This window comes from Cladophialophora bantiana, assembly GCF_000835475.1.
Source record: "Cladophialophora bantiana CBS 173.52 unplaced genomic scaffold supercont1.9, whole genome shotgun sequence".
In the NCBI taxonomy this organism is placed as follows: domain Eukaryota; kingdom Fungi; phylum Ascomycota; class Eurotiomycetes; order Chaetothyriales; family Herpotrichiellaceae; genus Cladophialophora; species Cladophialophora bantiana.
In genome coordinates, this window is record NW_015971583.1 from 1,107,148 (window position 1) to 1,133,695 (window position 26,548).

The following is a 26,548-nucleotide window of genomic DNA, read 5'->3' on the forward strand; positions in this document are numbered from 1 at the left end:
TGAACATTGACGCCGATAATGCTGCTAGCTCTGAAATATTGCCGCCAACAAGTTATCATTCCCAAAGCAAACATCCACACGACCGATGCCGGTTGGGTTGTTCGTATCATTGGCAGATATGAAACTTTCCTTGTCGATATGGAAAAACACATACAATTGAATATTCTTGTCCGATAAGAGTTCGATGGAAATGAACAGCCAAGAAGTGCGAGCCAAGATAAGAGACTGACTTGAAAGGCTCGAGTAGTATCCTCTCCCCATCGGTCATGGCAGTGTTGGTCGGTATTCCAAGTTTCAGGGTAGGTGCCCCTTGCTGTACTGACAAACTTGTAGAATACCCTCATCTTCAAGGAGATGACACGTAAGTAGATGAGATGACGAAGCGTGAGACCAGACCTCTGTCCATGGAGACGTGTCGAGATCTTGACTTAGCGAAAGCGAGGCCATTGGTTGCGTGGCTGACCAGGAGCACCGAAAGGGTTGACGACTGCTCCTGGGCCAGGGCGAGTGACCGAGTTCGGGTTGCAGCAAAGCATGGCAACACGAGATCCAAACTTGGACCCACGTAAGGAGACCATGTGCTTTCGAATATGGATGGCCACCTGCTCTCGCTGATGATGGTGAGTGTTCATCAAGATCCACTGAATCAGATAGTTTCCATATTGGTCGCCAGCAATGTCGATGAGAGGGATGCGGGGACGATCCGGGTGAGCAGTGGTAATGACTCCGAGATAGCGGTCCAAGAATTCCGGTCCTCCAATCTTGAGACATTTTTCAACAACTTTAGATGCGAATTGATCAATGCTGTAGCTGTAGGAGTTGGCGAGGATGTGGTCAATCACCCGGCGCTTGTCTGGCGGGGAGCCATGCTCACACAAGTGCTGAATGCACCAGTTACCGAACTGACCGTGGGCAATGAGGTCGATGTTGGCAATCACTTCTTCAATAGCAGGTCTCTTCTCTTCCTCAATGCAATTCTCAAAGATGTTCTGAACGACCAAGCTTCCCGTTTCGCCCAACGCAACTTCATGCCACATGCCGCGAAGAGCCTTGTTGACCTCCAGCATGATCTGTGGTGGCTCCCCACTCCATCTGAGCTCAAACAACTTTTGCCAGACATGGCAAGCATATCGGTGAATAACCGTATCCGGAATGCGGCGAAGCAATTCTCGAACCATGTCAGCCTTATGGTCCTCTGGAACAGAATCAAAGGCCTTCTGAATGACGTGGCAGCCGAATGGATCCATGCTTAAGGATAGGACGTTGCCGTGAATGGCATTGGCAATGGCAACAACTTGATCCGGGGTTCCGTGCTCAAAACATCGCTGGACAAGGAAGTTGCCAAAGCGATTGATCATGAGTGGATAAGCTTGATTGACAATGGCCTCAACAATCTCAAATTTTTGTTCAGCCGTACCGACCTTGAGCTTCTGCTGGAGGAAGATGCTGGCTTGCTGGTCGTTGTTGCAGACAATCTTGTCAACGATGTACTTCCAGTCACAGGACACGGACTTGTCGAGGAGACGGCGATAGTTCATCGGCTCAAGTGGAGTGACATAGGTTTGACCATTCACGCCACCAGCAGAGAGCGGCCATGGGTTGCCAGCGCCTTGCACACCAGCAGTATTGAAGTCGGTTGCCGGAGTGATTGGGGTTGTGATCCCTCGTTGATAATTGTATTGGCCTGGGAAACCGACAGGACTGATTGGTGGTGGTGTCAACGTGGTTGCAGTAGGCGGAAAGCTACCAAGTTGTGACATTGGATCGGTGAGGCCTGGATTGATTCTTAATTGTCCACCATTGCGTCTCATACCCAGGGTAGGGTTCAATGGCATTAGGTCATTGTTGGGCCTCATGTCATAGCCAAGGGGAGCACCGGTTCCTGAGAAGTTTCGAGGCTGGAAATTGGTTTCGGCTGGAGAGAAGGGGGCGCCATAGACTCCATTGTAAGCCTGACCAGAAAGACGTACATCACGAGGGTGGTTGTATGCTGGGGCGGTAGGATTGGTAGCCAAAAGATTCGTCATAGATGTTGAAGGATTGTTCCAGATGCCCCTGCCGCGGGCGAAGTCAGTGCGGTGTTCGTCCGGGCCGGCCCAAGCATCGGTTTGTGATGTGAATGGACGGGCAGACGCATTGAAAGCACTCTGCAAATGACCAATGGTCTGCTCGGAGATGTCATTGGACGCACCAAAGTCGGCTTCGGATGGGGGACCCATGGCCTGGTCGATGGTTTGTTTGAGTGTGCGAGTCTCCGCAAGCTCTTGTTCCTGGCGTGAAATGACGGATCTGGCAGCCTCAAGCTCTTGCTTGACACGCATCATTTCAGTCACATCGACCTTATTGGCAGCTGCAGCATGGTGAGCCGGCTTCCCAGCATCGTGGCTGTCATTGGTCGAGGTGTTGGCCTTGTGATTCTCGGGATGCATTTCGTTTCTGAGTTCCTGCTCTTGCTTCTTCAGGGCCTTGCTTGAATCTTGCAGATTGTTCAGAAGTTTGTCCAGGTTTCCAAAATCATCAGGCTTGCGTGACTTGACCTCGCTAGAAGGAGCAGGAGCAGGTTTACGAGAGTCATTGAGCTTCAGGCGAGAAAGAATGTCCTCCATGCCACCTCCTCCTGTCGCACTAGCCTCGGAAGGCTTGGCAGTAGCCTGTCCAAGAAAGATTCAGCAAACCCCTGAAGATAAGGAAACGTGCAGAGGCCAACGAGTTAACATACCTTGTCCTTCTGTTTAAGAGGCTGGATGTTGCCCAGCTTGTCAGTGTGCAAGATGGTGTAGCAAGGACGGGTAGAGGTTGCGGAGTGGGAAATGGTCGCTGTCTGTGGACGCGTGTTAGTAACAAAGTGAAATTAGAAACGAACGAACGCACCGTGAGGGAGTTTACCACCGCAGCAGAGCCATCATCACTTTCCTCTCTGACCTTGATAGTTGGTGTTGACTTGCGACTCATCTTTCCAGTGGGAGATCCCGCGGAGACGAGCGTGGCCATGAGGTTGTTGAAGTCCCAAAACCAAGAAGCCTCGATCGACTGAGGTCGTTACAACATGCAGAGATATCCAGGTAATAGATCAAGGGAAGCCAGGGAGAGAAGCACACCGTCAGAGCGGTGACAGTGACAAGAAATTGCCTGCAAAATGGGGAAGACTTGCAAAATGCCGTAGAAGTTGAGGGTGCAGAGGGGAGAAAGAAAAGGAAGTGCAAGATGAAAAGGGAGGATGTGAGCAGAAAGTCAAGGAAGCGTTGGTGGCAGTGGCAGGCAGGACAGGAAGTTGAGCATCAGTGAAGTAACCACAGTGGCTGCAGGCGCGCTCTTTCCATTTCACACTCCGCTGCACGCACTGACACACCAACGACTAAAATCACTTACAGAAAGCTCTCAGAACTTCCTCATCCTCCAGCTAACCGCCCAACCGCCAACATTCCTCATTCCCAGCCATTCCCCCAATTCACACCAGCATACGGTTCTGCCCACGGGGATATCTTCAAGGCAGGTATGAAGCAGAGGATATCTTCCAATTGCGATCCAAGAAGCCCATTGCGATGGCACCACCGTGACCCTTCCATCTTGCCTCATTACCCAGAATCACAAAGTCAGGCTGACCAGCTCCAGCGATCGTGGGTACCAGCCTCGCCGCTTGTCGCAAACCAACCTCGTCAACTCCCCATACAACAAGCTCCAACCGCTCTCCTGGAAGAGGTCGAAGCCAGACCCCGCCCATACCGCTTTCCAAATTCAATGAGATCAGTCTGGAATCTGCTGCAGTAAAGAGAATTTGTTCATTGACAAGCCGAATTGGGAATCCTGGGAGGGGAGAATCGGGCACAAAAGTTCCAAGCCAGATTGTGATAACATTTGCTTCCTTGTCCAATGCTTGCTCATACCTGGAGGAAGCAACAATGTTTGTGTCACCGCCGAAATACTGCAAGAAGTTTCGGCTAGTCTGTACTGCGATGGACAAAGTTTCATCGGAATCGTAGACGACTTCAAAAGGTCCAGCACTTCGAAGAATCGCATCAAGGACACCTCTTTGACGACCGTATCTTTCACCCAGAGTCTTCCAGTCAAGGGCAACATCCCTGCCCCAAACATTAGAAACAGACTTGACAAAAGAAGCCGCTCCCGGTCCGACATCGAATGCGTGTGGCAGATCATCAATGAGGACTTGGTTGGGAGCATTGGCGAGCCGTACGCTGGGGTCCAGATGAAATCGATAGATGTTTTCTGTCCGCAGATGCCACTGGACCAGAGATTCATGTAGTTGGATTGTTACCTTCATTTTGCCCAGTCTATCAGGGGTTGACAGTTGGTCGATAACAACACCATACCTTGGTCCCATGTCGTGGGAGTTCGGAACGACGAAAGTAAAAGAAGTGGGAACTGTGGTCTCGGCATAGCATACTTTCAGATGTCGCAAATAGAATTCCATCATTGATTTGGTAGTCATCGAGCCGTCGAACCAATGTCCCTTGTCCAGCATCTCTGAGTATTCGGCCATTTCGCCCACTTGTGCCAGCAGAGTGTTCATCAGACGAGAATGATAAGGCGGAACATTATCGTCTGCCGATCCATGCTGTTGAAATATAGGAAGGCCCACTAAATTATCAGCCAGGATTTCATGCCGAAAGCTGCTTCTGGAGGTTTGAAGGATGGCGTCTCGGAGAGGGTCAGCCTCATTCCACCACACGTATGGAACGTAACTTTCAATTGACGAATATCCCGAAGCAACAGCAGCACCCAGAACGCGGTCAGGTTGATGGGAAGCAAAATACCACGTCCCCTGGCCCCCGTTGGAATGACCCGCAACCAGAAGTTTGTCGGAATACACACTTGGACCATTCCAGCCCGTGCTGTTAATCCAATCTGGAATTGCGGCCACTGCGCATTGAGCATCCGCAAAGCCCCAGGTGTGCCAATCATCACTGCTCCAGGGGCTCATGCCTGTGGGAGTGAGTATCCAGGCCGGAAGATAAGGAGCATCATCAAACATGTGTCGAGCCAAGGCGTCGTCTACCTCCACGCCAGCACCATGAAGGTTCAGAAGCACAGGCAGCCTTTCATTTTTTGTGGCATTTGCCGTAAGCGGCGGTTTCAGCAACGCATAAGACACAGAGCCGCTCGGATGAAGGAATGTTATCCTTTGCAGAGATGACATACTTGCGTGTTCCAGTTGAATATCGAAGGCAATCTCGTGTAGCATTGAGCCCTGCCTTGAATATGTCAGAACGAACTTCAGCGATTCGTCCCATCTGTAGGCGGAGTCGAATATCAACTTCAACGGTCGCGATTGGCCAGGTGCAAGTCGTACTCTCTGATTCGCCACAATACAACTGCTCTGCTTAGAAATGGCTACAACTTGGTGTACAGAGATCCATGTAGCAGCCTGGTTTTGGACTGTTATGCTACCATATCGCGTGCAAAATTTTCCGTTGACCACATTTGGCATGACCACGCGATTGGCAACAACTGCAGGCTGTTCAGAGACGGGTTGAGTTCTCAAGCCTGCTTGTATAGTCGGAGGAAATATGCCGCCCATGGAGCGAACCTCACGCACAAGTCGAACGCTGATGTTGTTGGCGCCAGGGAGGAGCTCCACCAGAACAGGAGCTCGCCCGAACCCAAAGAAATCACCGCCAAAGACATGCATATTATTGATCCGGATCTCCAGGATATTGTCAGTGAAGATATTGACAGGCCGACTCACGACATCTTGGTTCAAGATCACGCCCTTCGCCCATGCTTGGTACTGAAATGCCGACCAGCCATAGATTTTTTGGGCGAATTCCCAATCAACATCAATGAAGTCGAGCAGAAAAGCAACCGACTGTTCACCGTTCGATGTCGAAGTGTTGTATTCCTTCCGATCCCATTGCACAGTCGCGTTCCTCGCTAACGGACTCCGGAAGCAGCCTGACTCATTCGGACTGACGTTCTGAATTCCTCCATAAAACTCAACAGGGTCAGTGCCCCAGACAGCTTCTGTTCAGACGTAAATGATCTAAGCGATTCCTGAGTTTCGCTGTTTCAAATACCTCGAGTTCCTATTCTGAACGGGCCGAGCACGTCCCAGAAGGGAAGGATGATGATCGGATTTTGGCTGACGGTATCTTCGACCGAGAGCACATCTTGGAATGTGCCGGCGGAGAGGCAAATGAGCTGGCAGGGGATGACCAAGGACAAGATCCTTCGCAATTGCCCAAGCTTCATTCTATTACATATCGTTAGATTGCCTCTGAAGCACAAGAGACGAGGTGAGTTGAAATAACGAGGCCTCCAACGCCTCACTAGCCGGAGCTCCAGTTAATCCGGCGCCGACATCCGGTGTGCAGTTTATCCGAGGATGGGCTTGCGTTATCTAGCCGCGCAATGGCGCACCGGCGAGAGGATTACATCCCTGCCCATGCTTGTCCGAGATTGACATTGACGATTCCATGCATCGCGAACTCCCAATCTTGCACCAGTCACTGAACAATCCCTCCAACACACGACAAGCCACACTCGCTTCAAACAGATGGCGGACACCGCGAGGACACTTTGAAGTAGCATACTCGCAGATGCGGCGCAGAAAGGTGGATTTTCTTTCAATCCAATCCCTCTCGCCACCACATCTGCAACGAATATGACCACCACAATGACCCAGACTCCTGAACCCCGGATATTCACCCACCGGTCTGTGTCCCCTTTGAAAGGCGCAAACGACACATCCGGTCATGAAAGATTCCCTTCATTTGACCACAGTACCCCTCCAAACCTCCACTTAAACTCTGTGGTCGCAGAAAGCCCTCAAGAGCTCACTCCGGCACCGCACCTCAATGGCGAGTTTAAATGGCCGGCCAGAAAGATGAGTCAGAGGCTGCGTGATGCTCGGCCTGCAGGAGTATACACCCATAGGTCCAAACGAAGTGTCAGCGATGCAATTCACAGAATCCGGACAAGACAAGGGAGTGTCAGTGAGAATGCGCAAGAGCTAGCTGAGGCGCTGAAAGCTCCAGTTTCCTACAAACTGATAGTGAGTGACCTGTGGTGTCATTCTCAACAGGTCTAACATACGACAGGCGCTATGCATCATCTGGTACATGACCTCTGCATTGACGAACACGTCCTCCAAGTCGATATTAAACGCCTTTCCCAAACCAGCCACCCTCACAATCCTACAGTTCGCCTCAGTCTCCATCTGGTGCTTGATCCTGACAGGATTATCATCTACTTTTCCATCAATAAAAAGAACCATACCTGCGCTGAAGAATGGCCTCCGCCGGCCCTCGTGGGACGTCATGTACACGGCATTTCCTCTTTCGATTTTTCAGTTGCTCGGCCACCTCTTAAGTTCCTATGCTACCTCCAAAATCCCAGTGTCTCTAGTCCACACAATCAAAGGGCTCTCGCCACTATTCACCGTGCTGGCGTATCGATTGGTGTTCCGCATACGTTACAAGCAAGCCACCTATCTGTCGCTTGTCCCACTCACCGTTGGGGTCATGTTGGCGTGTTCCACCGACTTTTCCACAAACTTTTGGGGGATCAGTGCTTCCTTGGTGGCAGCCATTGTCTTTGTGACCCAGAACATATTTTCGAAGAAGCTATTCACCGAGTCAGCTCGCGCTGAAGCCGAAGGCCAAACACATCTTCCCCGCAAATTGGACAAACTCAATCTCCTATGCTATTGCTCCGTCGGGGCTTTCATGCTCTCGGCGCCAGTCTGGATTTACACAGAAGGATTGGAGATTACGCGAGATGTGTGGAAGGATGGCTCGATTGATCTCACTGAAAAGAGAGGAGCAATGGATCACGGGCAACTAGCTTTGGAATTTGTCTTCAACGGAGTCTTTCATTTTTTCCAGAACATCATGGCATTTGTCCTCCTCTCGATGTTGTCACCAGTTTCGTACTCGGTGGCCTCATTAATCAAAAGGGTATGGGTTATCGTTGTCGCGATTATCTGGTTCCGGAGTTCGACCACGTCCATCCAAGTTGTTGGCATTGCGCTCACGTGTTTTGGTCTTTATTTATATGATCGGACTAGTATGGAGGACGCTGCGGAAAGAAGGACCAGGGCCGATCATTTCCGTCACAAACACACACCACTTCTACCTGTTGCCGAAGTGAAGACTCCAGGTCACCCTGACGGACCCCAAATGAACGAGGACTATGTGAACGAGATGTCAGACTCACATCCGAAGAGGGATGATAGCCGGGGTCGGCAACAAGATCCCAACTTCATCTCTGGATGGCTCCCGCCCGGAACGAAACAAGAAAGTACTTGGGCCGCCGGGGATAAAGGAGAAAAACAATGACGAAAATAGATGGTTGTACCAATACCGGAACGACATAGCGAAGGTGTTTTGGAGTCCGGCCCGCACTCTGTTAGTGGATTATCTAGGATCCTCGCTCGGCAGGAAACATTTTCTTAAGCAACTAAAATAGAAACCGGGCGGGGTGGCTATTGACGAGCATCGGTAGAAAAACAAGAGCCATATCAAACAGAAATGAGGGTTACCATCCACTTCATGGCTAACATTGTGACTCGGTAAAAAGGGTTAATGTAGCGGCCGTCGGTAAGGGAACCGAAGCATCATGGAAATTTTCTTTCGTAGTAGGCTCCAGCTACGGCGCGATGATTCATGATCTTTTTTCTGGGACCACGTAGCAGAGGAGAAAGAGATTTGTGCATGCAAATAGTGTGCAACCCTGGCTCCTACAATAATCATGTCCGGTGAATGAGTTATGTAGGAAAGAAAAAGGGAAAGAATGAAGAGGGTGCAGAGGCGGAGGAGAATTGATATAAGAATCAAATGACAAGGGATTGAACAGGGGCTGTGACAATGTCACCTAGACCTAAAAAGGCTTAGTCTGAAGGATGACCCGGAATGGCGCATGCAGTGCCCAGATGCTGAGTGTGCAGCCACCCAGTCGTGCCTTGACGGTTTCAAAAGAGACCTCGACGCCGTCCCCTCTTCTCCATCTCTCTTTTCTGTATCGAGCGGAAAGAGCAGAGCCAAGATGACGCGGACCGAACTCCAGCACGCCGATTCCATACATGAGGAAGACCCTCACAACGAACCTCCAAAGAAACAGAAGAGCAGACGCCCCGCAAGTACGTTGTGGTGAGGACTATCGCGATGCGCAGTTTTGCTGACGAGGATTCATCTATGCAGACACCGCGTTTCGGCAGCAGAGATTGAAGGCATGGCAGTGAGTCCGGTACGTTTCGGACGGTACCGCGCGACATACTGACCCTGTAGGCCTATTCTGACACCCAAGACCGTCCTCCCACTCTTCTTCGCCGTCGGAATCATCTTTGCCCCTATCGGCGGTCTCCTGCTGTGGGCGAGTGCAAGTGTGAGTAGAACTGGGTATTAAAGATAGACCGACTGGACACTAAGGCGATTCTCAGGTGCAAGAGCTGAGGATTGATTATACCGACTGCATTTCAACCGCAGGGAACGATTTCACCCAGATTCCCGAAGCCAAAGTCCACTCGTCCTTCAAAAACTCAAACAACACAGTGAGAGCGCAGTGGAAGCAAGAAACGAGGAGGACGACCCCTCCTTTCAGCATCCCGATCGACGACACTGCTGTCTGCACCCTTCAGTTCTCTATCCCCAACGATATTGGTCCTCCGGTTTACCTCTATTATCGCCTAACCAACTTTTATCAAAATCACCGGAGATATGTGAAATCGCTCGATACGGATCAACTGAAAGGGCAGGCTCTGAGCAACCACACGATCAGCAACAGTGCCTGCAACCCGCTCAAGTTGAACCATGAAGGGAAGGCTTACTACCCATGCGGGCTCATCGCAAATTCCATCTTCAATGACACGCTGAATTCTCCGAGACTTGTGAATGCGGCCGGGGGAAATGCGCCCCCACAAAACTACACCATGACAAACCGAAACATTGCCTGGGGCTCTGATGCCTCGCTTTACAAGAAGACGAAGTACACCAACGATCAAGTCGCTCCGCCTCCCAACTGGATCAAACGATATCCGAATTATACCGATGAACACCCTATCCCAGATTTATCGCAGTATGAAGAGTTCCAGGTCTGGATGAGAACAGCTGGTCTGCCCACGTTCAGTAAATTGGCCTTGCGCAACGACAATGAAACCATGACTGCCGGCATCTATCAAATGGACATATATGACTGTGAGTAGCGTGGACAGCGAATTGTCATTGCTGTTCTAACATCTGGCAAAGTTTTCCCTGTCACAGTGTATGACGGTACCAAGAGCATCCTGATATCCACACGGACGGTGGTCGGCGGCAAGAACTCCTTCTTGGGTATTGCCTACGTTGCTATTGGCGGTTTGTGCATCGTGCTCGGCGCATTGTTCACTCTTGCGCATTTAATCAGACCCAGGTAAGCAACCTGTCCGGTCCTAGCAAATCCGAAAATCGCTAACGGGACAGAAAACTTGGCGACCATACGTATCTGTCCTGGAACAACGATGCTCCGGCTACCGGAATCCTTGCAACTGGTCGCGATATTCGACCAGGAGGATCCTGAAACGATATGACAAGATTGTATGATTCTTCTAACATGGGCGATATAGTGTTTCTGTCATATCACGGAGCCGGCGTTGAATGGAATTTGGGAGGGCTTACTGGGAGAGGAGCTACTGGTGCAGCTTTACAAAGACACAGGCATCCTTTTATCCTTATCTCAGCATTGCGCCCGTGCATTTCCGAAGTTATTGTTTCGCAAACCTCTTTCTACGAGCCGAATTGAAAAGTGACACAGTCTGATACAAAATGCATGCCACATCCAACGTAGCCAAAAGGGGTCAACAACGAAGTGGTCGCTCTATCGAACGTAACTAACAGTGCAGGTAGAAGGCTGAGGGCCTCTATTCCCAAAGGACACGGAATACTTGTTGTCAACGAAGGCCACCTCCGTTCTCACCACGAATGACCATGACTTGGTGGGTATTTTGACTGAAAGGTACACATTCCAAGGGATCCCCGTGGTGAATTCGGTATGGTGATCCGTGCTTTTGCCATACGCTTTTCGATTCTGCATTCTGCCATCAGGGTTTCTCTGGTCGCATCGCGACTTTCTCTTGCTGGGTTCAAATATGTTTTGCTTCACTGGGAAACTGCCCACTCATTCGGCCTACTTCTCGTTATTAGTAGCCATGATAGGGAATTTTTGCTCATTCGGCTTCGCCGCCGTTCTTAGATACCGACCAATCCATCGTTCCTGCGGCGCGACTGCGCCCTCCGAAGGCCTCATTTCCACACATCAATATCTCCACGAACACGAGCCACTCGAAAACGAGCTCTGGAACAGCTCTCTCCTGGTTGCTCATCATTCGTCCAGCCATGAACGCCGTCAAACCCTGACTCCGTTGTACACGATTGATACATATATGCATATTGTATCCGACGCTGCCAGCTCGTCCCCTTCTTCAGCGAACTACGTCACCGACAGCATGATTCAGAACCAGTTCATCTATCTCGCGTGGTCTTACACAAACGCGTCGATCGGGTTCCGCTTAGCGGGCGTCACAAGAGCAACGAACGATACGTGGGCGAGCAACGGCGACGACCTGGGCATGAAGCGGGCGCTTCGACAGGGGACGTACTCCAGTCTAAATATCTACTATCAGTCTCTCTTACAGGCTGGCAGTAATACCCCCGGGGTGCCCGCCGGCAGCACGCTACTTGGTTTCTGCTCTTTGCCAGCGGGCGGCGTTACTTCAACGACATCGCGCAACGTATACGTCGTTGATGGGTGTAATGTCCTGAGCGGGACAATGCCCGGAGGAAATATGCAGGGGTACAACCTGGGAGGGACGACGGCGCATGAGGTGGGTCACTGGAATGGGCTGCTGCATACCTTTAATGGCAATAGTTGTGATGGTGGAAGTTGGGGGGATTACGTGGCGGACACGCCGCAAGAGATGACCAGCACGAGTAAGTCCGCTCCGGTTTCCCGTTTCCGCTTCAGTCTCGTGGTTGCTGGGCTATACGGTGTACTCCTTCCCTTCTCCGTAATACCCTACCACTGACGTCCGCTCTTTTCTCATCTCTAGACGGCTGTCCAGTCTACAAAGACTCCTGCCCCAATTCCGGCGTCTCGTCCACCGCTTATATCGGGCTGGCCAGTCAAGGCGCGAACCCTTACGGAGCCCAGGGTTTTTCAGGAGTGGATCCGATACACAATGTACGTTTGTTCTACACCCCCTTTTCCCTCTTCAGCCCCATGTGCAACAAACCGTCTTATTCCTAGTCCTCTGGCCGCTCATAAGGATACAATTCATTAGTTTATGGACTACTCGAGCGATTCGTGTTATACGGGCTTTACCCTGGGCCAGGGGGCAAGGATGCTCAATGTGTGGAACATCTATCGCGCCGGGCTGTGAGATGGAGCCGGGAAGAGGCGGCGTCGGTGGTGGTGGAAATGGGAAAGGGACAATTATAGAGATGGGGATATGAGAGCGGTTCTTTGCCGCGTTCTGCCTTCAAATCTTGATTTCATTGAATAGCATCGGATATAGCCATGTCATTGGGTTTCATGGCCTAAGTTATGTGGGAGTTTGTGATAGGAAAACCTAGCGGGTTGACTCGTCAGTGGTACGAAGAGACACGAATCTCGTCGAAGTAAAGGACAGTTCTCCATCGCTTCCACCTTTCCCGCCTCATGAGCTTGAAGTCTGAATTCCGTACGACCCGAGACCATTATTCGACGACTCAAACGCGGGCTTATCAAACCTTCGATCACCTTCAGCGCCCCAGTTCCAACAATACTGTTTGATTCTAAGCGCTGCAGTTTGGACTGTTCCATGACGAAACGGTTGATTAGGAGCAGCGCACAAAATGTGGCATCCACAATGTGCCGAGTTCTTGATGTCAACGAAGATTTGACGTTTGTTCAAGATTTCTGATGCCTTTCGCCTCAACGGGACCTGGCTTCAAGTCATCCCGCTTCGGCAGTTCCAGTATAAATGGTGCAGTGTGACGGAACCGTCGATATCGCCTGAGAGTTCGCCATTTTGCGATTGGGTGACGCCCTCTGATGTCATCTATCATTGAGGAGAAAGTGCTGAAGGGAGAATATTGCACACGATCCGAGATGACAAAATATGCAAAGGTGTGAGATCCGGGTTGTAGCTGATGTTGATAGGAATAAGAGACTGGCTGCACACTCGGTTGGCCCGCTGCCGCCATGGCTGCTCATGGCTGCTCATGGCTGCTCTCCATTCAAGATGCTAGCAACCTTCTATGCCTTGTCCTGAGACGCAGAGTCACATCGCAGATGCATGGGACATGGTTGAGTGTCAAACGTGAGCCTCCATCTCTATTGCTAACACTTCCTACCAAGGAAAGCACCCGCCGTGTAACCTGGGGTTTGTGTTAGGAGGTTGGAACTGTGGCTGTGCAAACCGGCACTCAACTTAGGACGTGTCCTGGTCGGAGCGAGTACTAAGTACGACTGTGAGCGTAAATAGGCGCCGCCAGGCCCTGATTTCACGTTCCTGTAAGGCTGCTGCCCGGATGTATTATACACCTTCACGGGTCTCTACTTATACGGCTTAAACTATCCACGGTGAGAGGCTAAGCTCTTAGCTGCCTATTTCTATCTACTCAGGGACGATGACTATGCACAGCACCTCATGGAAATCCAAGGCGGCTGATAAGCGGGCGAGCACGCTGTCGAAAATCCCGCCGCAGTGGAGACTGAGACCAGAAGATATCGAGCGAGTTGCAAGGGAAAGGGATTTGACAGGGCTCTTTATACAGCAATTCCTGAACGCCGAGGAGATATCCATCGTATCGATGGACAGCTTGCCTCTCGTGGATGCTATCCGAGAAGGAACCCTCGCAGCAGTTCAGGTCACCACCGCGTTTTGCAAGACTGCAGCAATTGCACATCAAATTGTCAGTTCGGATCACCAACGTCTTGACATCAACCTTTGATGTACTGTTCTGACATGAGTTGGACCTCCAGAACAACTGCCTTCATGAAATCTTCTTCGACCAGTCGCTGGAGCGTGCGGCATTCCTTGATGATTATTATTCGAAGCACAACGCAAGAATTGGACCTCTCCACGGCCTCCCCGTAAGTCTGAAGAATCAACTTCACGTCAAGGGCAATCATACTACTATGGGTTATATCGGATGGATTGGCAGCAACCTTGGTATCAAAGATCCCAATGAGAAGCATCAGGTGCAACGTCAAATCGTAAGTGAGTGAGTAGGGCTGGGAGCAGTGCTCTATTGGAAAACAAGTCTTCCCCAGATTCATCTTTGGCGAACCAAGAATAATATCATTGGCCAAACTCTCAACCCAAACAACTAAAATCTTTCCTGCGGCGGCTCGTCAGGTGGAGAGGGCGCTTTACAGGCACTTCGCGGCACCGCTCTCGGCCTGGGCACCGATATTGGCGGCTCTGTTCGCATTCCAGCGGCATTCAACAGCATATTCTCTCTGAAGCTGACCCCTGAGAGGATACCCTACCGAGAAGTCGCAAACACCAATCCTGGGCAGAACACCTATCGCTCGACAGTAGGTTTTAGGAGCACCTCCCTCGGAGGATTGGAGCTGGCACTCAAATCGGTGCTTTCGACACAGCCATGGCTGCGTGATCCAGCAGTGGTTCCCATTCCTTTCCGTCAGGAGATAGTGGACGAGTACCTCTCTCGAGCGAAGTGGGATGGAACAGCAAAAGCTTCTGGATGTGCCCTTAAGCTTGGGATCTTCTGGGCCGATGGTATTGTGACACCTCGGCCTCCCATCACTCGCGGTCTTCATGTGGTTGTTGATGCAGTCAGAAATGCAGGACACAAGGTACAAATCAGGCACACCTATTTTTCTTTTTTGAGGGGGACCTCATACAGGGGCTGAGGGCGTCACTGACAATATTTAGGGAGTCAGTTGGGAGCCTCCCAACCTAACGACCGCCAAAGGAGTTCATGTATGTCGTGCAAAATTCCTCTTCTTATTCAGCCAGTCTCTGCTAAACAAAGTTCTTCACAGGTATCTTTCCTCAAGGCTGACGGAGCCCATGATATCCACGCCCAGCTTGATCTGTCTGGCGAACCACTTATTCCCGATCTTGCCACTGCATTCGGTCTCAAGCCGCCTATGGGACTGCTGGAGTACCAAGATTTGACCCTTCAAGGCCTCGAGTACGAGACCCAGTATTCCGACTACTGGAATCCAACTGCTGAGGAAGACGGCGAATGTGTCCATTTAGACCTGGAGATCCAGTTCACTAAGGTTGCCTATAGGCCAGATTGTCGACGCAGTCATCATGCCAGTGGCACCACACGCGGCCGTCATCCCTGGAAAATACTACCACACTGGTATGACGCGAAAATCTGTTTACCATCTTCTGAACCTAACTATTCGGGCTAGCTTGTACCGAAGCACTGAACCTGCTGAACTACAGCGCTGTAGTCATTCCTATTGCAAAGGCCGATAAAAATATTGATGTATTCGACGATAGTTACCAACCTTTGAACGCGACCGACAGATTGAACTGGGAAGGATGTAGGTTCCATTTGTGGTCCGCCTTAGCTGTCATCCAAGTAGCATCCAATGCAGATGACCCTGAGATCTATGACGGAGCGCCTATTGGTGTCCAGCTGGTAGAGAGAAAATTCGAAGAAGAGAAAATATGGGCCATTGCGAAAATAGTCCATGCCTCGATGCGGAAGGAGCAATAAAAGCCAAAAATTTCAGCCGAACGCAGAAACGAGATAGATGCGCTCACAACCATTCACTTTCCATCGCACTCTATAGTGTGTACCGGGTCGGCGTGAGTAAGGGATTGTAACGAGTTCAAATGGCTGTGGTGCTATGGTGGAGGCAACGCGGCTGTGCTGTGGATTGTCACATTGTCTATAAAGAGGGCTTTGCTTCATTCTGGCTGTGAATGACAGGTTTTGTGAGAACAGGCAACTCAGCGTCCCTTGATGTCACTGACGGCGCCAACCAAGATGGTGCTTGGATATTCGAGACATTCATTTGGAGCAGAGTAGTCATGGTCCTGATGCCGCCTAAGTATCTCTACAGTCTTCCTCTGTCACCGTATACTGCCGCCGCCACCGTGCTAGGCACCACCTAGCCTAGCCATCGCCTCTGTTTACCGGAGGTGGTGTTCTGTCCTGGCGTCAACCAGAAAGGCCGTCTCGATTACTGATCTGCTGGACAGGCCCCTGTGCGCTTTTGCACATGCCCGTCGAACCCTAAAGTGCTCTGTTACAATATAGAGCGTATTGCCTTTACTACCTGGCCTTCGATCTTCACCAAGCTATTCTACCACATCTAATCTGCCGTTCTCTTTCGCAATTTCCAGAGCTGTCTTAAACAAAGGGCTTTGGGGGCCGGGTTCGCCCCTGCATTGACCAGCATGGTGACAACCTCCAGATGTCCCATCTGACACGTCACCATTAATGGCGTCCAGTCCACTTTGAATGCACTCTCAATTCGCTGCTGCTGAGGTCGAGTCTCACTTTCTTCGGTTAGCATAGCGTCCTCGTCTAGGACCTTCAATCCCTGGGGATCTGAGACTTCAAGTCTTGACCACACCGACTCCGGGGGACCGCCAGCTTCGAGGAGTCGCTTGACTATGGCCGGCGAGTCCTCCGCGGCCGTGAGGAGCATGACTGTTTCGTCGTGGGTTCAGATCTCGTCAGAGGAAGCGCCGGCCTCGAGGCGAAGGTTTACTGCATCGATATTGCCCCGGTACGCGGCGTGCATTAACGGGGTCCAGTCATGTTGCGACCTCAATTCAGGGTCGGCGCCAGCATCCAGGGTCACCTTCATAATATTGTGCAGCCTTGCCTTGTAGCCTCCGCCAACGCCGTCCACGTCTCAGGCGAGAGGTGATTGACATCTGCACCCCGCAAAGAGCAGAAATACGACACCCTCTTCGTCTTCCCGTTTCGTGGCTAGCATCAGTGGGGTCCAACCATGCTTGGACGTAACGTTGATGTTGGCTCCGTTTGCCAAGTGCAGATCCATCACTTCTCGATGCCCTGCTATTGACTCCCGGAGAATTGCAGTGAAGCCTTTTTTCGCTGCCTAGGAAGGTCCTGACTGAGGCGAAAACCCCTTGGAATGCGGCTCGGCTGAAAGCACCGAGATCTGCCGGATTAACCTTGGACAATGGAGTGACTTGTTTGAGAATACTTGTCATCTCACCGGCGTACTTTCGGTCGATGGAGAAGATTTCCTAGAAAATATAAGATCTGGAAGTGTCCGCTCCCCCGCTCACGAGCTGCCGGGCTATCGAGAAATTACCCCTGTCGGCGGCGAGGTCTAACACAGTCTGGTCCCCCGGCCCAGTGGCGTTAGGGTCTGCCCCAAGATCAAGGAGAAGCTTGACGACCTGGTCTTGACTTTGCGCAGCTGAGATCACGAGCAAGCTTTCACCGTCGGTGCTTCTTGTATTCGCCAAAATTCTCATTTCCGTGATGGATCGAGTAGCTTTCAAGCGCAGGAGAAGCGTCTCCGTTGCTCTAGGCATGTCCTCTTTTGCAAAAATTGTAAGCTGACTACCGATGGAGGGTGTCATCGCTTATTAGTTCAGGCTTGGATCCTAGTATTCTGTCGAGCTCTTCAGGGTCATTTGCGAGAGACGGCTCAGTCGACGCGGATGCACTACTGGTATGAATATGCAGATTTTGAGGTGCAGTGCCCCCTCGAACCGCCTCTGTTCTGTCCCCCGCAAAATGTCTGCATGCTCCTGCCGGTGCTGGTGGGTATTTATGTCGTGGGTGTAGAGAACGTGTTCCTTACCTGCAGCCAATGCCTATACCAATTCCATCCTCGCTTTGTCTTTTTCAAGATCTTCCATTTTCCGCAAGCCTCGCAGAAACCTTCCCATACGCCAATCAGTCTTTGTACTGGCTGAATAGTCGATGGCCGCGGCAATGGAACTCCGGAGTCAGGAACTCTGTGGAAATAAGTCAAGTGGAAGCCGTAGCTACCATCTGGAATATTTACTCAGTGTCCAACAGGGCAACGAGCGGAATAGCCGTCTTTCCTGGGGCCGAATCCCCTCGCCCAGCCTGCCGTATGAAGATCACCGCCAAAGATAGGCTCTTGTCGTAGGGGGAGGAGATCTGCGTCTTCGGTATCAAAGTATTCATTGGGGGGTGTCAAGTCGTGTGGAGGTTGCCATCGCATGGCCAAATCGGGTGGATTCGAGAAGATTTCGGGCGGTCTCAACTGCAGATCTGCTTCAACAAAGAGCTTATAGACGAGGCCTGGCTCTGAGGGAATTTGGACGGTGGCTTCGTTTTCGGCTTCGTCTGGATCGCTCTCCCGATGCTCCAAAGACCCAGCTTCCGACACAACTTCGTGTTCAAACGCCAGATCAGCAGGGGGAAGGGCAAATAATGCGAGTTGATCTAAGTGACGGGCCAAGTGTCTGCCAAATTTTCAGCTCTGACGTGTGCCACTTCCTCGTCCATGTAGCCTCGACACCTGAGCACAGCGGAATAGTCACACAGAGGGCAGTCGGACGCGGCAAGATGGGTAAGCGGCCTTCCGGATTTGTGGGCAACACTCTCGACCTGCTCGGGGGAGACTTGTTCACAGTGCTCCGTCTGCATATGCGTCACCGTGCTAGCTAAGGATGGTTAATGGGAGCCACATAGGAAGCAAGTCCATTGTTTCCTGTGGGCTTCCATCTCGTGCATCCACCATTTGCGCCTGGATTCGAAGAACATCTCATTACAACTTCCCTAGACGCAAGTGTAGGAGGACAGATCGGTGTGAACTTGTTTCCTTGGTAGTGTTAGCTTGGGGGGAATTCAAGCTCCAACATCATCAGTCTTCTACTTACTGTCGGGCATCATTGTTTGGTATTGCTACATTCCATAGCCTCAACCTACGGATGACGCTCCTCTTTTTCGCCAGAAAGGTCGACAGAGAGCTTTTCTCTATGGCGCCGTGCATACAGGAGCCGCCGTCGTCTTTGTGCGTGTGGTTTTCCCAGCTTTTCCCAGCTTTTCAACTAGAATATCATTTCTCGAAGCATATGGAAAGAAGTTGCGGACATGACTGACGTCGGGGCCAATTGAATAGTTGGTTTCCCTCGATGTTTCGGCAAATTTGGCTTTGCGTGACGATTTGTGCACCTGGATTGAAAGCCTCAGAAGACTTGTGATCGATTAGTTGACAGAAAGAACTAAATCGTTCGCCTCGGTGAAGATGCCGCGGTTTTCATCATCCTCGACATCTCTAGGTGTAAGAATCCCCCCGATCTCCTCGTCGCTAGAATCAACCAAGTCACTGGATTCGTCAGAGGAATTATGCAGAGACTCTTTAGTCCATGTTGTTTGCCCCCGGCTGCCGTTAACAATTGCTTGCACTTGATTTTCTGTCAGTAACGCTGTCAAGGTCTCAGCGTTGCTCAAAAACGCTCGACTCACACTCTGAAGTGAAAAAGTACAGCTGATGTAGTAGTCGGAGGACCTCTTGAGCAAGACCCCCTCCTGATATGCGGAAATCCAACGAAGCTTCGCCTCGCTGAGATACACATAAGCTCCCTGCCCAGATATTGAATTGATCAAGACAATCTGTGAGGTCCTGAGGGTCAATTTCCACGCGGTCAGGGAGACCAGCTGACTGTGCTCTTGTCGCAATGTCGAGACATAGTTCCTGCAGACGACGCCTGGTTTTCGATGCTTCCACGGCTATGGACCCGAGATGAGCAGCCATCGTGTTGGCCTCGACTCTTTTACTTCGATATTAAAGCCCATTCATCGCCTCTGCTCTCAGGCCGACAGGCATTGGCTCTACTGATGAATATGTGCGGAGTGTCTTGGCTTGGAAAACATGTGGCCAAAAAAGGGGTGAATGAGGCTAGGAATTCCATCTGTCAGGAGACCTAGTTTTATTTTTATTTTGCAACTCGAACGGCTATCAGCCGTGACGGCTCGAAGTTGCTGCATGGACAAAATAACTTTTCTTTGGCCGACTGCATTAGCTCAGGTGAATGCGGGTTGTTATCTTATGGAGGTTGTACGTTTGGAGCAAGCTGATTTGCAGAACGCCCACACCAGTTTGTGCCCGAAACGCCTCAAAGCACCAACTTCTTTTAACTGCCAGTTACACCGCCCAGTGTGGTTATACAGCTTCTCAAGTCGACAGCTACATCTCGGAGTAATGACGGTCGGTAGGGTAAAATCACCTTTGGGGAGCCGTGCAGCATTTCGTGCTGGAAATGGGCTGTCGGCTTTGTTGAAATTGAGGCATTAAATTCCGCTCCTTGTTGCTGAGGTTCGATTTCCAGCATACACCGGATGCCCAGGAGAACAAGTCGGAATATTCAAAGCTCCACTCAAACTTTCATCACACGGAAGCCTCAGGCAAGCGATCAATCATGTCCGGGGTCGAAATAGTGAGCCTCGCGCTGGGGCATTTCCACTAGTCATCGGGCTGCTCGAGCACTACCAAGAAGGATGCGAAACGCTCAGAGACTGGGTTCTTTTTCGACGCGAGTTTAACCACCTTGTCAATCAGCCGAACAGGGAATAGATTCTTTTCAGACAGCACATAGAATGCAGGCTGCTGTCTATAAACGACTCGGATTTCGAGACGAAGGTGATGATGGAGGACTTGCAGTGTGATCAATGGAAGAACGCCGAACTCGCCTCAAGGCTCAAGAGGAGGCTCTGTGGCGAAGGCGAATTCGAGAACTACCAATTCTCTGTCTATTCCGTTCATGAGAATATAAACAAGATGGCTGAAAAATTGAAGAGTTGTGAACCGTTAGTAAGTCAATGATCTCGGTATACTTCAACCTCGATGCCCTCTGACCCTATTAAAGGATGAATCAGCAGATGGGACGTCTCACAAAGGCCTCCAACTTCAAAAACAGCGGCGCAAGCTCCAATTCTCTCTCCGCAAGAAGAGGTAGCAAGAACAAGTTGTTGACCTGGGGAAACAAATCGACCGCATTGGCAAGCTTCTCGGCGAGGCTGAAGCACTTGCGCCGGCGAGACAATCACGTAGCTCAACGATATCTCAATATTTGGAGCAGGCAGAGGAACAAGCCTTAAGTTTGCACAAAGCCATCACTAAAGGCTGGACGTGCGACTGCAGGGATGACCACACATTTAAGTTGGTTTTGGCCAGACGGTCCAAGGTCAGCCATCAATTAAAGTCCGGCTTCCCTACGCCCAAGGTGTCCTTCTCCTTACGCTCAGGCATGTGGACGAGATCCGGGACCTTGCCGTACGAAAATGATAAGTGATACACGTCCGACGCTACAGTGTTATTCTCCTCAAGCGAGAGCGACCCCTTGCAGAACAAAGGTGAACATTTGGACACCTACAACAACGTCGATGAATCGGGGTCGAATTCAACCCCATGTTTGTCAACAGGTGCGACCACAGTGCTGACAACGTCGACGACACTGTCGTCCGGCCTGCGCAGTCGGAAGATCTCATTTCAAGAGAACGCACAGCATTGGAAGCACTCCGATCTACTGGGGCTCACGATTCCGGGCAAGCCTCTTCCAATAAGCGACATTTGCCAAAGTCTCCAGAGTTTAGGCGAGAAAGCCTGTCTTGGTATTTGGAGGACGGCCAATGCGCGTACCTTGTCTTCCACACCTTACCATCCTTCCGCTTCACTTCGGTTGATGTCGACCGAGTTATAACCCTGGGGCCTGTTCTCTGCAAGACAGCACAAGTCGGGAGGAAAAAGATTGGTCTGCAACTTTCTAAACACGACAGATTGTCGATCGCCTTGACCATGTCTTATGCTTTTCTCGAGTTGTATCCCACGCCTTGACTCCCTAAACGTTGGGACAAGACGGACGTGTACTTCTTCCAGCGTAAGAATGGCGAGATCATAACCGAGCATCCCTTTGTAGTTTGCGAGACTGCGCCAACGGCGCCGACAGAGGAACAATGCTCGGTTAAGACCCTAGCAGGAGAAGAGAAACTTCGAGACCATTCTGACGCGCTGCTCAGCCTTGGGATTTTGATCATGGAACTGTGGTTCGGAGAGGCTATTGAGTCTCAAAATTTTTGGAAAGAACATTGCGACAAGAACTGTAAAGAAATAGCGTTGAGCTACCTTATCGTCGCGATCGAGTGGCAAACGAAAGCGAAGATTTAAGGTGCTATGCCCCTGCACGGCATAACTCATCGATGCATTCGCGGAAACTTTGGAATGACATTGATGGATCTCGACGATGACCGGTGTATTGGGGCCGTGTATGATGGAGGTGTGAAACCGCTTGAAGGTGTACTGGGATATTTTTGGCCAGCCAAAGGACGAGGCTGACAGTCTAAATGAACGAGAGGAAACAAGGGTAGCTAGGAAGTTCTGATCAAGTTAGGTTGGCTGGAGGAAGTCTTATGTGCAATGGCCCTTGTAGATGGTCGTATATGTAAGATGCATGCTGTGGTACTTCTTGCATGTTCTATACAGCACCTGATGTCGCAGCGGATGGAAAGCCTAGAGTTGTGGAATACTAGTCCGGCTTACCGGCCTGCAGATCTAGACCGAACTATGTGGTATGTATTATGCACACTAATCGGAGGTCCGTGTGACGGTGACTCTACACACGGCAATTCGCATTCTCTAGCATCAGGAGATGTTCGAGAGTAGGTCCATACCAGTTTTCCACTTTCTCCGGGAGATGGGAACGTTGCATTGTATTTCATTGTATTCCGTCTCATTTTGAAGAGAAGAGAAGAGGAAACGGGAACAAAAGGCCAAAAGGTATGAATATATGAATGTTGAAATATCCATCCATCAACACTTTGTGTATATAGCTCACGGCATGGAATGTTTTATATATGCATTATCAACCCTCCCCTCTCTGTAGCTGTTTGTCTCGTTTCTGACTACATAGAACGTGGCATCGACAAGCCCATCACGAAAGTCTGACCTTACAACGTAATACTCTATATCCAGCAATCCCGCAACCCCCCAAAAAGCCATCCACTCTGGCGACCCAAAAAGAAGAAAACCATGTCAGAGAGCACAGCAACCCAATACGACCACATCGGGCAGGCGTACGAGTCGATGAAAAAAATCCCCGGCGCCATCCTCGAGCGCAATAACCTCCGCGCCGCCATCGCGCCCTACCTCACCCTCCCGGACGGCCAGGGCGCATCGGTCCTCGACCTTGCGTGCGGCACAGGTTACTACTCACGTCTGCTCCTGCAATGGGCCGCGCCGCGCTACGTCGTGGGCGTCGACATCTCGCCGACCATGGTGGAGGCGGCGGAGAGCGCGGCCGCAGAGCTTGACGCGTTGAAACAAGGCCGACTCAAGTTCGTCGTCGGCGACGCCACGAAGCCGCTACCCACGGCCGTTGTCACCTCCTCCGATGAGGGCGAGGGCCCCTTCGACGTGGTCTTGGGCGCCTGGCTACTAAACTACGCGCCCTCGACGCAGGACATGGCGGGCATGTTCGCCAACGTGGCCTCCGCGCTGCGTCCCGGCGGGCACTTCGTGGGCATCACGCCACACCCGGCCGAGGACCTGGACTCCTTCGCGGCCTTCCACGCCACGCCCGCCGCGCAGGCCGAAATGCGCCGCTTCGGCGTCTCCATCGCGTACCTGGACCCGCCGCTCGCCTCAGGCGAGGGCTACCACACCCGCATCACGGCCCACATGCAGCCAGTCGAGATCTCGTTCGAGAACTTTCACCTTCGCAGGCACGTCTACGAGGACGCTGCCCGATGTGGCGGCATGACCGGCGAGTTAAAGTGGGAGAAAGTCAGGTTGCCGCGGGACGAGGACGAGAGCCGTCGGGACTACGGCGTGGGAATCGAGTACTGGGAGGGATGCGAGGAGAGGCCGCATTTTGGGATTATGGTCGTTGAGAAGTGAGTGTAATAACAGTGATGAAACGGAGGATCTTGGAAGGCAATAGGACAAAAGGGGACAAACCACCGGAAGTGTAAGAGGAAAGGGAAAAGGACACACCAAGTTCCACACAGGTGGAATGATGGAAGGATGAGGACGGGAATATAAATGACATTCTTCGTCCGATAGCAGAACTTTCCTGCTCGAGATCCCGTCCTGCCCAACGCTGACGTCCTGTTGCTGCAAGCCCGCAAAGCAAACGCCCAGCATCATCCGGCGGTGATCTCTAGTCAACATCGACTCTTGCCCTTTTCCTCTGCCGTTCTCTCTCCTCCCGATCCCTGTCTTCAGCCTGCTCAAGACCATATCTCTTCTTGCCTTCTCCACCCGCCCTGGCTGATGCCTCTCCAATTAGAGAGTCGATTCCGAAAGGGTCGTCTTTGTCTTTCTCAAATTGAACAGGCCCAGCCTCTCGCTCCGCCACATCAGCACCCTTGAAACCTTCCTTGGCCCTGCCCAAGACCTCAAATCTGTTGGATTTTTGAATTTTGCCCATTGCGCTCTCCGCTGCTTCTTCCCCATATTCTTCCTCATCCAGGTTACCAGCAGATGGGCGATAAATACTATTAATTGCATCGTGCGCCGCGAAGAGGGGTTTATCGTAATGCTGATCTTCATTGAATCCCGAGTCAAACCCGGAGGTTTGATTGAATAACCGCGAGTCGTACATGGTCTCTTTATTCTGCGTCGGTTTCGCCAATCCCAAGGCCACTTTCTCCGAGATGTCACGATTCTGTTCCCTCGCCATCATCTGGATTCTCTTTTCGGCACCCATCCTTGACTGGCGAAGTTGCCGTTCATTTTCTTGTCTGCGCTCCCGTCTGGCCTGTTCTCGCTCTCGGGCGGCTTCGTCTTCGCTCTCACTTCGCGAAGCATATGACGAGCCCGAGTAAGATCGCGACCGTGACCGCCTTGTGCGTAATTCTGCGGCACGCTGCCTCTCTTCTCTCGCCTTCTTCGCCATCTCTCGCAAATGCTCTTCTTTCGCCAGTTTCTCCTTCTCCGCCAACTTCTGCTGCATCTGAGCTCGGAGCCTCACTTCTTCTCTTGCATGCCGATCGGCCGTAAAGAGAGCTTCCGCAAACTGAGCGAATTTGTCGTTGATTGTCACATCTTGTAATCCTCGTCCATCTGCTGCCAATCGCTTATCCAGAGGAACTGTATATCCCTTTGGATTCTTCCAATTTGAGATTGGCGGTGGGATCCTCCACGCCTCTTGATCTTCTGCGGTCAGTTTCCGCGGCGGTGAGTGCATGACCGGGGGCGGAGGAGATGGTGGTCCACGAGGGATCTTTTTGTGCTTGAATTTTGGCGGCTCCATAGGATCCTCCTGCCTCTTGACAATCTTGAATATCCGATCGTTCTTCTTCGAGTTATCCCCCATCTGGTTCGCAGGCGTGTATCGGACGTAAGTCGGCTCTTCTCGATTCACGCCCTTCACATTCTTGGGCTTTTGTGCAGCCACAGCACCGGAAACCAACTTCTCCAGCGCAAGTTTGGTCCTCTCGGCCGTGGCTTGCGCCTCCTCTGCGGTCGGCCGGTCCAGACTCAAATCGCCCGCATCGGCTCTCTGCCTCAGCGGGATCAAGTCCTTGAAACTGGAATGGATGATGCGGTTCTCGCTGTGGCCTTGTCTCGCAATGGCGTCGTATTTCACTTTCCCTTCAGCGTCGACTTGGATAGCGAGCGCATTCGAGGAGGATGCTGTCCCCTTTCGACCCATATCAAGCGGATACTGCGCCACGGGGATTTCGGGGAACGCACCGCCGTCGCCGAAGTCTTCTGCGGAGCGGGGTCGCCATCCTGATCGTTGGCCGTAAGGAGGTGGACCGGGACGCTGCCAGAAGAAGACAGATGTCAGTATGTCAACGGAGACTGAGGGTGCAGGCGCTTGTGGAAGATCATGACTGACCTTTAAAACAATCTGGGATTCATCGATCACGCCGGGTCCGACGACTCGAGGACCTCTCGGTTGGGCGTGGAGAGGCACCTCTTCGTGTTCGCCGGTATATTTCGGTTTTGGCAACGAGGCGAATAGACCTGTTGCCATGGTGGCGAGGCTTTAGATAGGGAGGACAGAGAAATGCGAAATAGGCAAACGCTGGGAAAGTTTGAAATGCCAAATGATGCAAATTCCCCTACTGCGGGATAAATGCCTGTGATCCGCCAGAGTAACCTTGAGTGCTGTACGGTGAACTATCTCGAGCAGAATAGCAGTTGACGTCGACTGATCTCCAAATACTCGGTACTCCGAAATGCGTTTTGTATTTCTCATCCATGCCCAGCACGCCAGAGCTCCCCTTCTGCAGAACAGCTCCTACACAGCGCGTCGAGAAAAAGATGGGCTGGTTCTTCTCTTCGCCTGCCCCTGTGCCCGCACACCCCGCTGCAGGTACGTATGCTTTCCCACATCCTCAAATCTACGACTATACGGAGACGGAGACAGGCAGAGACCAGAGAGTCAACATGCGGACGACAGGGGGAAGAAGAACCAAAAAGCTAACCTATGTGCTTTGCCGCAGTGGTAACTCAGCAGCCTTCGACACTCGATAATCTCGCCTGCGAGCTCAAACCAGTGTCGTCGACGGCGGAAAAGACGGAGAAAGTAAAGGTACAGAACGAAAAGGCCCAGAATAGTATTTTGCCACACACCTTCCCCCCTCCCCCCCCCCCCCCGGGGGTCTCCTCTAGCACA

At 51.5% G+C, this 26,548-nt stretch overlaps 12 protein-coding genes across 12 annotated transcripts; 7 read left to right on the forward strand and 5 right to left on the reverse strand.

Annotated features, from left to right (window-relative positions):
* Positions 1-428: 428 nt before the first annotated feature.
* Z519_06702 (uncharacterized protein) lies at positions 429-2,991 on the reverse strand (the record flags this gene model as incomplete). The annotated part of the gene is made up of 3 exons (XM_016764440.1): positions 429-2,651; positions 2,720-2,821; positions 2,872-2,991. 3 exons carry the CDS (start codon positions 2,989-2,991, stop codon positions 429-431), a joined length of 2,445 nt encoding a protein of 814 aa, XP_016619522.1.
* Positions 2,992-3,484: 493 nt separating this feature from the next.
* Z519_06703 (uncharacterized protein) lies at positions 3,485-6,207 on the reverse strand (the record flags this gene model as incomplete). Its single annotated transcript, XM_016764441.1, has 2 exons — positions 3,485-5,979; positions 6,033-6,207. The coding sequence occupies 2 exons, from the start codon at positions 6,205-6,207 to the stop codon at positions 3,485-3,487; spliced, it is 2,670 nt and encodes an 889-aa protein (XP_016619523.1).
* Positions 6,208-6,619: 412 nt separating this feature from the next.
* Positions 6,620-8,294, forward strand: Z519_06704 (uncharacterized protein; the record flags this gene model as incomplete). Its single annotated transcript, XM_016764442.1, has 2 exons — positions 6,620-7,009; positions 7,056-8,294. The coding sequence occupies 2 exons, from the start codon at positions 6,620-6,622 to the stop codon at positions 8,292-8,294; spliced, it is 1,629 nt and encodes a 542-aa protein (XP_016619524.1).
* Positions 8,295-9,000: 706 nt separating this feature from the next.
* On the forward strand, positions 9,001-10,509 carry Z519_06705 (uncharacterized protein; the record flags this gene model as incomplete). Its single annotated transcript, XM_016764443.1, has 6 exons — positions 9,001-9,094; positions 9,156-9,192; positions 9,243-9,331; positions 9,384-10,148; positions 10,200-10,362; positions 10,413-10,509. 6 exons carry the CDS (start codon positions 9,001-9,003, stop codon positions 10,507-10,509), a joined length of 1,245 nt encoding a protein of 414 aa, XP_016619525.1.
* A 568-nt stretch (positions 10,510-11,077) lies between these two features.
* Z519_06706 (uncharacterized protein) lies at positions 11,078-12,367 on the forward strand (the record flags this gene model as incomplete). The annotated part of the gene is made up of 3 exons (XM_016764444.1): positions 11,078-11,918; positions 12,038-12,168; positions 12,269-12,367. 3 exons carry the CDS (start codon positions 11,078-11,080, stop codon positions 12,365-12,367), a joined length of 1,071 nt encoding a protein of 356 aa, XP_016619526.1.
* A 1,231-nt stretch (positions 12,368-13,598) lies between these two features.
* Z519_06707 (uncharacterized protein) lies at positions 13,599-15,674 on the forward strand (the record flags this gene model as incomplete). Its single annotated transcript, XM_016764445.1, has 7 exons — positions 13,599-13,883; positions 13,954-14,191; positions 14,330-14,793; positions 14,873-14,920; positions 14,983-15,192; positions 15,242-15,311; positions 15,364-15,674. 7 exons carry the CDS (start codon positions 13,599-13,601, stop codon positions 15,672-15,674), a joined length of 1,626 nt encoding a protein of 541 aa, XP_016619527.1.
* Positions 15,675-16,275: 601 nt separating this feature from the next.
* Z519_06708 (uncharacterized protein) lies at positions 16,276-16,614 on the reverse strand (the record flags this gene model as incomplete). The annotated part of the gene is made up of 1 exon (XM_016764446.1): positions 16,276-16,614. One exon carries the CDS (start codon positions 16,612-16,614, stop codon positions 16,276-16,278), a length of 339 nt encoding a protein of 112 aa, XP_016619528.1.
* A 2,516-nt stretch (positions 16,615-19,130) lies between these two features.
* On the reverse strand, positions 19,131-19,680 carry Z519_06709 (uncharacterized protein; the record flags this gene model as incomplete). The annotated part of the gene is made up of 2 exons (XM_016764447.1): positions 19,131-19,330; positions 19,392-19,680. 2 exons carry the CDS (start codon positions 19,678-19,680, stop codon positions 19,131-19,133), a joined length of 489 nt encoding a protein of 162 aa, XP_016619529.1.
* An 891-nt stretch (positions 19,681-20,571) lies between these two features.
* On the forward strand, positions 20,572-21,023 carry Z519_06710 (uncharacterized protein; the record flags this gene model as incomplete). Its single annotated transcript, XM_016764448.1, has 2 exons — positions 20,572-20,736; positions 20,802-21,023. 2 exons carry the CDS (start codon positions 20,572-20,574, stop codon positions 21,021-21,023), a joined length of 387 nt encoding a protein of 128 aa, XP_016619530.1.
* Positions 21,024-21,333: 310 nt separating this feature from the next.
* Z519_06711 (uncharacterized protein) lies at positions 21,334-21,759 on the forward strand (the record flags this gene model as incomplete). The annotated part of the gene is made up of 1 exon (XM_016764449.1): positions 21,334-21,759. The coding sequence occupies one exon, from the start codon at positions 21,334-21,336 to the stop codon at positions 21,757-21,759; it is 426 nt and encodes a 141-aa protein (XP_016619531.1).
* Positions 21,760-22,950: 1,191 nt separating this feature from the next.
* Positions 22,951-23,817, forward strand: Z519_06712 (uncharacterized protein; the record flags this gene model as incomplete). The annotated part of the gene is made up of 1 exon (XM_016764450.1): positions 22,951-23,817. The coding sequence occupies one exon, from the start codon at positions 22,951-22,953 to the stop codon at positions 23,815-23,817; it is 867 nt and encodes a 288-aa protein (XP_016619532.1).
* A 262-nt stretch (positions 23,818-24,079) lies between these two features.
* Z519_06713 (pre-mRNA-processing protein 45) lies at positions 24,080-25,903 on the reverse strand (the record flags this gene model as incomplete). The annotated part of the gene is made up of 1 exon (XM_016764451.1): positions 24,080-25,903. One exon carries the CDS (start codon positions 25,901-25,903, stop codon positions 24,080-24,082), a length of 1,824 nt encoding a protein of 607 aa, XP_016619533.1.
* Positions 25,904-26,548: the final 645 nt, after the last annotated feature.